At 37.5% G+C, this 9,987-nt stretch overlaps 1 protein-coding gene across 5 annotated transcripts in view; it reads right to left on the bottom strand.

Annotated features, from left to right (window-relative positions):
- Positions 1-9,987, bottom strand: part of JMJD1C (jumonji domain containing 1C) — a 112,438-nt gene that overhangs the window by 9,473 nt on the left and 92,978 nt on the right. For all 5 annotated transcript variants that reach the window (XM_033148931.1, XM_033148929.1, XM_033148928.1 and 2 more), the window contains 7 exons: positions 8,268-8,469; positions 6,643-6,857; positions 5,779-5,931; positions 5,353-5,442; positions 4,094-4,221; positions 3,675-3,888; positions 649-863 (listed from right to left, as the gene is read on the bottom strand). In XM_033148931.1, the coding sequence (XP_033004822.1) occupies positions 649-863; positions 3,675-3,888; positions 4,094-4,221; positions 5,353-5,442; positions 5,779-5,931; positions 6,643-6,857; positions 8,268-8,469 (1,217 nt within the window). The remainder of the gene's footprint in view (positions 1-648; positions 864-3,674; positions 3,889-4,093; positions 4,222-5,352; positions 5,443-5,778; positions 5,932-6,642; positions 6,858-8,267; positions 8,470-9,987) is intronic.

A 9,987-nucleotide genomic window follows, 5' to 3' on the forward strand; every position in this document is an offset into this window, starting at 1 on the left:
CTTTCATTATCAGACCATAGAAGAGGTGCTAGACTAATAATAATCAATAGTGCAATCAAACTGAAAACTACAATAATATATTATATTCTCATTCATTAAAAAGTGATCTTATCAGAAGATCACTTTTTAATGAATGAGAATATAATATATTCTTGTAGTTTTCAGTTTGATTGCACTACAAACCCTCTGATTTTTACACAAACAATAAAAGACAATGAGATTGCAGGAGCTTAACTCTTTATAGTGAATTGCTCGTGTAATATTTACATCCATAGACAAAGAGCCTTAAAATGTTGTTAATAAGTTTGAACTTTAACTAAGTTAGTTCATAACTAAACATTTAAGGGAAACCATGGCAGACTGAGATCCAGAGAATTGTATAACTAACTCCACATGTCCAAGGAACCTTTGGACTCATGAAACACCCCCCCCCCCCTGTTCTGCAGTGAGGAAAAAAAATCAAGAGCAGTTAATGATAATTCCAAATAAAAGCATTGGGCATGCCCAGGCCCTTAGGTATACAATTTCATTGTATGACAAATATCATACAATGAAAGCAGTTCCATTTAGACATTGCTCTCTAAGCTATATTTATAAGCCCTTCTCACTCAAAAACATTTGGAGCAAGGCATCTGGTAACAAACTCACTGCAGTTCCTGTAGAATAAACTGGTGCAAAAGCAATGCCAGCATCTGTAGAGCCGAGACGCAGTTTTCCAGCAGTAGTGGTGAGCAAGTCTCGTAACGTTGAGCCCTGCTCGCTATTTTGAGACAAAGGAGTTGGCATCTTGTAGTTAAGAGATTCTGAACTGTCTTGGTCCTGCTCTTCCTTTGTATGCTTTCCAAGAGGGCAGTCTTTATTTTCTAAAATAAAAAGGATTAATCTTACATAATTGTGCCATGATACAACATGAATAATACTAGCTGCCTGCGATTCACAATGGAAACAATCTACTTGTAGCACTTATTGCTTTATTTAGGGTGGGTGGGTTATTGGGTTGTTTTTGTTTTTATTTTGATTGTTTATTTCATGTTTTTATGTTGTGATTTTATCCTGTGAACCACCCTGAGGCCTGTGGGTATAGGGTGGTAGACAAATTTAATAAATAATAGTAATATTTCCCTGAACACATGGGGATGAATTAAATCTTCCAAATTAGACCCTATTTAACTTTGTAAATGGCATTTGTGACTGTTGAGTGTCCTGTCATAAATGACAAATATGGTAACTAAAAAAAGGCTGGAAACACATGCCATCTGCATATGGTTTTTCTATCATATACAATAAATTGTTTAGTTTGATGCCTCCAGAATGTGCCAACACACAAGACTGGAAAATATGGAATTTCTATTACTTTTTATATTATGAAAAATAGCAAACTGTGAATGATGACATATATCTATCAGTTACAAGACCAGTTCAGACACAACGGGAACCCACAGTTTTCTGCAATGTGAATTAGTTGTGACAAACCTTGGTCTTAGGGATTTTCTCCTCCCCTTCACTTTTCCATGTCAGAACAGATGGCCAGATACACACACTTTTAAAACTAAACAAAGTCCCCTGGAGGTGTCAGAAGAACTATGATTTGAGAAAAAGCTGGAATGAGACCACAATATGATCCTGGCCTGTTCTTACTAACCATAGCTTAGCAAACCGTAGTTTCCTTGAGTTCACACATCATAAGGAACCAAAGATAGTTTCAAAGTGGAAGCAAAGATTTCTAGTCTCCTCCTTACAGGTATGAAAGAGCAGGAGAAGTATGCAAGTCTGGGGGCCATTCACATAGTGGGGAAACAAGGTTTTCATATGAATCTGACCTTAGTGTTTTGGGAATCCAGTAAGAAATATACCCCCCCCCCCAATTCTTATTTTTTGTGAAAAAAATAACACAAATAGTAGTCTGGTGGGTCTGAAAAATCATAAAATAAATTACTTTTATTTTCTGGCAAGCTGTTGCGTCCAATCTCAAAACGCTAAAGTAATTTATAGTTATATTGAATGATACTGAATCTCATTACCATAATCCAACACTCTTCCAACCACTGACTTCAGTGCACATAAATGTGCCTGTGTGCTGGATTGTGGTTCAAATATATAAAAATGTGTTGGAAGAATTCATATTCACCACAGCCTCTTCTATGCCCCTAGGCATCCTTCTGTATTTAACATTTTCTGGTTCCAGATGGCCTTTCTTGCTCACAGACCAGAACAAGGAGGGCATTGAACGAGGGCTGAAGAAAAGAGGCATATGATGCAGGACATCTTCTGATGTGGCTAGGTTTTCTTGTGATAATATTTCACAGGGGATATTCACTACCCTCTCCCAGGACTCCTGAGAAAACACCACCTAGCTCTGCTGTTCCTTAGAAGTAGCATTGTATTACTACTGCTAATATTTAAACAAAATGTATATACTGCTTGATAGTAAACAAAACCTCTGAGTGGTTTTAAGAAACAATCTGTAAAAGGACAGAGGGACCAAATAAGGTGGCTGAAGTTGAAAGCCTGTTCAGGCATTTGCAGAGCTACATAGTAAACAAATACTTTGTCTTAATGAAACACTAAAGCTTCCTCCTTCACTCCTCACCCTCCTCAGTTCCTCTTCTTGCAGTATATCCAGGGATTATTCTACTTCTGCTGTATTTATATTGTAACTGTCAATTATAAAAGTTGTAAACATGAATGTATGAACAAGCAGCCGAACCATATCGGTCTTGCTGCAGACTCATGCACAGCTCCTCTGGAGTAATGTGTAATTCAGTCTATAGAAATCAAGGCAAAGCCCTCTAGTACTGCCTCTTTCCACGAGATTACTCGAAGTCTGCATTAGCTTTCTTTTTATTCTAGAAGGACCGTTTGTTCTTTCCTATCCTCTTCATTCCTGCCCATGCCACATACATTTTTCTTAACATGGAAAGTTTACATAATGATAAACTTAATAATGTAGGTCCCCATAATGATGATTAACGATAAACTGGGTAATCTTGCAAAACACCTGTCATTACGGAAATCTCACGTGTAAAGGAGGTCTAGTCTGTGGCAGCCTGCTGGCACAACAGCCACCCATCCCACTAGCATAGAAGTCAAGAACCTGTTGTTCCCAGATGTTGTTGGGCTATTGTTCCCATTGTTCCTGATCATTAGCCACACTTGCTGCGTCTGGCGGAAATGGCAGTTCAATAACATCTGGAGGGTGACTGGTTCTCCACTCTTGTACTAGGAGAAATCTTGTGCAACACAACAGCGGAATCCAATGGGAGTCTTATTCTTGTCAGAGGGCAGGGGCCTTCTCGGTAGTTTGTGCCCACCCTGTGGAATGCCCTCAAATCAGATGTCAGTTATAACCTTTAGAAGACATCTGAAGGCAGCCCTGTATAGTGAAGCTTTTCAAGGTTTAATGATTTATTATGTTTTTATATGTGGGAAGCCACCCAGAGTGGCTGGGGCAACCCAGTCAGATGGGCGGGGTACAAGTAAGTTGTTGTTGCTGTTGTTGCTGTTGTCAAAGCTGTTGTGCAACTGCCTAACACAACCCATTGTTGTTGTTATTGGTGACAGTTAAGCTTGTGTGCTATTGCTTGAACAAAATTAAGATTCTCAAACTTCCTGTGCTAATGTTATATTGGATCTCACCACAATCTGCTTTCTAATCAACATATCCCATTATTTACCTTTCTTTTCTTCCCTGGCCTTTTGTTCTGCTAGATCTGCCAACCAGTGCAGTGGTGACTGGGATTCAGGAGGAGTTAACTTGCTGTCTGTGCTCACGTCACTTCCTGGGCTTGTATTACCGTTTGTCTCAGATTTCTGAGATGGCTTCTGCTGTTGCAACTCAGGTATGCACAGAGAAATTTTATTACTGTGATTAAGGACATTCTGCAAAATCTGTAGAACACAACAATTCAATTAAGCACTTTGCATAAGATAAAACAGTAATTACTTTAAGATCCTAATGCAGCATACCTAAACTATGCTTTAGTGATGCACAGTGAAGCAGCACTGAAAGTCAACAGCATATGCAACTGAGCATCTCAAAGTGGCATAACAAATATTAACAAAATTATATTTGATCACTAAGTTGTGGCCTTACCTGAGATACACCATTCATTGAAGGGAACTTGCCAGGTTGTAAATTCTGTTTGCTGGCACACTGGCAATGGGATCTAATCTCATGTTTCTCTCTAAGATTATGCATTGCTTCAAGAAGTTCCATTAATGCTATAAAATATTAAGAAAACATTTAATTATACAGTTTTGAAGCTGACCACCTCAAACTTCACCTGCATCTGTACACCAAAGAGAATAGAGACCAAACCCTTAGAACCAGTTCCACCTTTGCCAACACAGCAAAAAGACAACAAAAGACACCTTTGCCAAAATAGCAAAATTTTGACACTAGCTATCTTCAACATGACTTTTTTAGATATGTCTTTTTAAAAAAAATCTGTTAACATGGTTAAGTACCATTTTTATTATATAGGGTAAGCTGCAGAATTTGAGGGACTCAAACAAGAGGGATACTTAATGAGGAAAGACAGAGAAGGGCATGACACATAAATAGACAGGGATCTTAAAGCATGACCATCATTAAAACAACATTTCCTGTACACTGCAACCTTTAAAAGCAATGCTGGCCTGCCGCTTCATGTTTTTTCTGTGTTGCTTTCCCACTCTAGACAGAGGGCAGCATTGCACATTTTATGCAGCAATGGCCACTTGCTGCAGGTACGCTGATGGTTTACATAAATAATCCAATTAAACACACAATAAAATCAAAATGTATTTAAAATGCACCAAGAACCATCACTAGCTAATCAAAGAAACAAAAAAGCATTTCCAGTTAAACTCATTAAAACCAGGAGTACCCTAGGTGCTCGTTCTATACCAAGTTAGCCAATGTGGTGCCCTGCAGATGTTGTTGGGCTAAAACTTCCATTATCTCTGAAAACTGACCAAGCTAGCTTAGGCTGTTGGGAGGTATAGTTCAGCAACATCTGGAGGGCACCAGGTTGGCTAACTCCTGGTAACCATCATTCCAATCAGGCCTGAGCCTTTACTGATCTATAAAAGTTTATAAACTATGACTAGGAACAAAACAAGTTATAATTTTATACTTAAAATTCTGATCTCAGCTATGGCCTGGTTTACAAAAGAGTGCCTTTTCAGATGAAGGCTTGACAGTAGCTGCAGAAGGCACATTTCCTTCTGAGGCTCAAGCATACTGTGAAATACCTTCCATCTTAGGAAAAGAGACACAATACCCCTGAGTCTGCAGTGCTAGCTATGAATCCTGAAATGCAGTACCAATATGCATTGATACAAAAACTTTGACCTTCATTATGATCTTACCTGTTCCAGGAATGATCTGGGTTGGCATTAAATGTTTGTGATCATGAGGCTGCCCTTTCACACATTTCATCCATGCGTACAATTCTTTATCTGTGAAGGCATTAACAGTTTATATCATAGAATCAATTACATTTTTTTTATTAACTTCAATTAAAAACAGTAATTTTAGATCAGCCTTCCAAACATACAACCTACAGTAACACTTCTGAAGTTTTTGCTATGCGTTTAAACACATCCGACATTGTTTTCATATTAAAGGAAATCATAAGAGCGGTTGTTTGCTTAACAGCACAAAGCTGAATACACTTGTGGTGATTTTACTTTGTATCCAGTTTTTGTGATTAAATAGAAACTAACCTAAAACTTCAAACAAGCAGTTCTAAAATGTTTAACTATTATTTTAGTTCTTACAAAAAGTGCACTGACCTCTAGAACTCTTCCTTTCCTTAGCCTTATAGCAATCTAAGCAGACCACAAATCCACATTTTTGGCAGACCCAGTGAATGTTAAACAGAGTGGCTTCACATGCATCACACATTTCACGGACTCCTCTGACTGCTCTCTTCCAAGCTATTTTGGCTGGAATACAGAGTAAACAGAAGACCAAGTACTGAAATTTAAAGGCAAACAACTGCAAAATTATAACACATAAATGAAATTTCATCTGAAAACCTGTTTGATTTAGAATGTCCTTCCCCAACTTGGTGCCCTCCAGACTGCAACTCTCATCATCCAGGACCACTGACCATACTTCCTGGGGCTGATGGGAGTCATAGTACAAACCCTGTGGAGGATACTAGCTCAGGGAAGACTGATTTACAAAGTACATTTGCCCCACACTCTGATTCTTTTGTATCGTTTTGCACTTTTTAATAAAAGTGCATTCATTTCCAAAGAGCCAATAAAGATATAGTTGAGACAACCCATAATTACAAAACATAATATTGAATAGGTTTTTTTTTTTTTTTTTACAAAAGAAAAGAAAAGTTATGGAACAAATCAAGCTAGCAAGGCTGTTGTTGCATTGGTAATGGAACCCATGCTAATTTTATTTACTATATATCCCACCCTTCCTCCCAACTAAGTTTGGGGTAGCCCACCTTGTTCATGTCTTGGACATTTATCCCAATTTATCCCAATTTTTGTATCCCCCCGTGCCACTTCAACAGTACAATAAAATAACATTTTGATGCAATAGGGAGATTCCCAAGGAAGAACACAATGGATGAGCCACATTAAAAAGCAGCAACTAACTTTTGAACAGTTATTCAGAAAAAGTTGGATGCTTACCATCCTTTTTGACCCAGGACATGGCTGTTTTCTCAGATGTCACTAACTGACAAAATTTGTCACCTATGTGGTCTAAGATGTATTTGCAAGTTTCTAGGTCAATTTCATCATCATCATAATTATCATGTGTCCATAAACTCATTGCTTCATCATCATACTGATCGGGAGAAGAAAAGCCATCAATCCTAACCACTCCATTCTTACTAAAAGAAAGCCTACAAAAAAAATACACAACTTACATAAGTATCAAAATCATGATCAATCAATCAATCAATCAATCGATTTTATTTCAGCTTTAAGCTCATAGAAAAAACAAAGGGAAATACAAGGGAAATACACACGCACTGTTTGATAAAATCATGATCAATTTTAACTGTATTTCGATTTTAACTGTGTGTCAAACATGTTATGGTTAGCTAATGTCCAATGTTTCTGAAAGGCAGTATGAGAATGTATATATCTGTCTCGGTTTTCTCCCTGAACCATTTTGTTGGCAGAGCCAGATAAGGTACTGCTGGAAAGCTAAGAAGGAGATGGTGGTATTAGTGTATTGTTGGGGAATCTACAGTTGAAATATAGATTACCTGTTTCTGCTTTATACACATTATATACATTGATGCCACATATAAAACAATACTGTAATTTCATAGAATAATTTCATTATTAATCTGCACCCGAACATGAGAAGTTTGTTACATAATGGTATTTTTTTCACTATTCAATCTACTCAATCTGTTCAAAATCAACATGATGTGACTACTAGAAAGCTTTTCAACATTTCTATTAGTTGAATATGTGTTTGGCATAGAATGTAACGACATAAATACAATAACAAAAACAACAAAAATAATTCCACAAAACTGCAGGGATTAATTTGCAGGTCACACCCCACTGTTTTTCTTTCCTTCATCACTTGGGACCATAGTCGCTGGCCACAACCTTACATTTACTCTTACCTCAGGCTACTGTCTCCTTCGTCTCTTCCCTTCAGTCTTATTCAGTTCTAGCTCATCCTTGTTGTTGTGAAAAGGAAAAAAGTGTTGCCTTTATGACATCAGAAACCGCTACTCCAATCCTTAGTCATCTCTTTGCCTCTGTCCTTCAGTTACTAGTAGGCATGTACATCTGTTCTGGTGATTGGCTCAATGGTTGCTGATGTCACAAAGGCCCTGCTTTTTCTTCTGTGCAGCTCCTTGTAAAAAGTACCTTTTCAGGTTTACTCCTGTTGAAAAGCTGCATGTTTTCCATAGTCCCGCACTTTCTCCTTATATATACAAGTCCCATACATATGACTTTTTGTGTGGCAGGAATGCAGCCTACTATACAGAGTCACCTCAGCTGCTCCACCCATTTTTGCCTTTGGCCACCCTGCACCAAGAACAGAGCCTGCTGCATAATATGTATGAGTATATTATTATTAGATTCAAAGTTGGTCTCTAAGGTGCTACTGGAAGGAATTTTTTATTTTATTTTGTTTTCACAATTTCAAAAGCATTTCTAGCTTGTATGCATCACTGGACCAGCGTGTTTCAAACCGCACCTCTTCAAGGCACAATGGCATTGCTACAATAGAAGTGTAGAAATAAAACTTGGTTCCTCAAAAAGAAAAATAGTTTTTCACTTACCGACGAAAGTAGTAGAATCTACAAAACACTGGTGAGTGAGCTGATTCTTCTCCTTTCTTGCTTCTTACAAGTCTACATTCTCTGCATTTTTGCAAATTGGGCCCAATTTCATAACAAGAGTCATCCTGCAAAAAGGATTCTCCCGTCTGTTTCAACTTCTTTACTTTACGCCAGTCTTTTAATACTGAACGAGGTATGCCAGCTGCAAAAATGACAACTTCTTTAGTAAAAGGAAAGACAATGTAATCAGGACTTACCAGTAATATTTAGAATTTAACAGAAGCTGTAGTGGGAGTTAGTATTATTATTTATTGCCTTATTAATCACTTACTACAAAAATGTTTCAAAGCAACTTACAATTATAAAAGAATATATACATGATACAAAATTTAAAATAATTGAGTAAAAGTATTTATATTGCAATAAAAAGGATGAATCCATGTATAATGTTAAATTATACAAAAGTGTTTGAAAATGGGGGGCAGATGGGAGAATTCACAATTTTTATTTAAGCTTTTTTTATCAATTACCAATTTTATTATCAATTTGCCCCATAATTTACAGGAGAATGGATGATAACCCATTCATTTTGTCAGTATAACCACTAAGGCAGTATAATTTCAAACACATCTTATCTGTGACTCTGCTTCTGTGAACTACTATGGTTACCTACACAATGAATTTATTTATTTATCTTGTTAAGAACAGTAGTATAAAAAAGGAAAGTATTTTCGAAGGAACAAAGTAAAATCTTTTACACATCTCCTTTCTGAAATTCAGAAAGGATTGCAAACATTTAATACATTTATTGGCCTCAGTGCAAAAGTATTTCCTATGGATTGCATATGGATAGTAATATACAATAAAAATGAAACATTTTAGTTTAGTTTGTTTTCAAATACTTATATCCCTTCTTTTTTCTAACATAGAACCCAAGGTGGCACATCTATTCAGGCACTAACTAGACTCAGAACCAGCTTAGCTTCAAGCAAGGCGGTGGTCTCATGTGCCTTATATCCTGGCTTTGATTTCAGTCTTTAAAACAGTACCCACAAAAGACTATCAGCCAATCATTATAGGAAATTAAAAAATAACTGCAGCCTGTCAGCAAGCACATTTTTTTGAATCTTGTGACACTTTACATTTTTCAAGTGTGTAAGGTCTGACTTCCACTAATGCTAAGCCATGGTTTGTTCATTCAAAGGGTGACTTGTTTGAACATTTGATCCAAGTCTAGCAGATAGCAAAGCTATCTACAAAGCCAGTTTGCAGAGGAAAAATATTCATTTGCAGGCATGGTTTGAATTCAAACTGCACCGGTAAGCGAACTACTTCTAAGGGCTTGCTGTCAGCATGATCAAGGAGCCCCACTTGCCAAGGAACACTGAAGAACACATTTTAGATTCACAACTCTTTCTTTGTGGCTGTCACTTTTTGCCTCATACGACATCGGGTGTGGGGCAGGCTGATGTGGTTTGGGAAAACAGCCTTGTGAGCCAATTTAGGACCCCTGCCAGGCCTAATTAGGCCCACAGGCCAGACGCTCCTAAACAGTGCCCTAACACTAACACAAACAGCTACATTAAAATTGATATAGGTCACATGGTTCTTTGTGCCACTGATTTTTCTCCACATTATTTTAGTCTGACGCATCGTTGTCTGCCTTTGGGAGTAGAAAGTGCTATGCAACCTAGTTACGCTCTGCAGTGATTTCTGTTGC

The sequence above is a fragment of the Lacerta agilis genome, chromosome 5, assembly GCF_009819535.1.
Source record: "Lacerta agilis isolate rLacAgi1 chromosome 5, rLacAgi1.pri, whole genome shotgun sequence".
NCBI lineage: Eukaryota > Metazoa > Chordata > Lepidosauria > Squamata > Lacertidae > Lacerta > Lacerta agilis.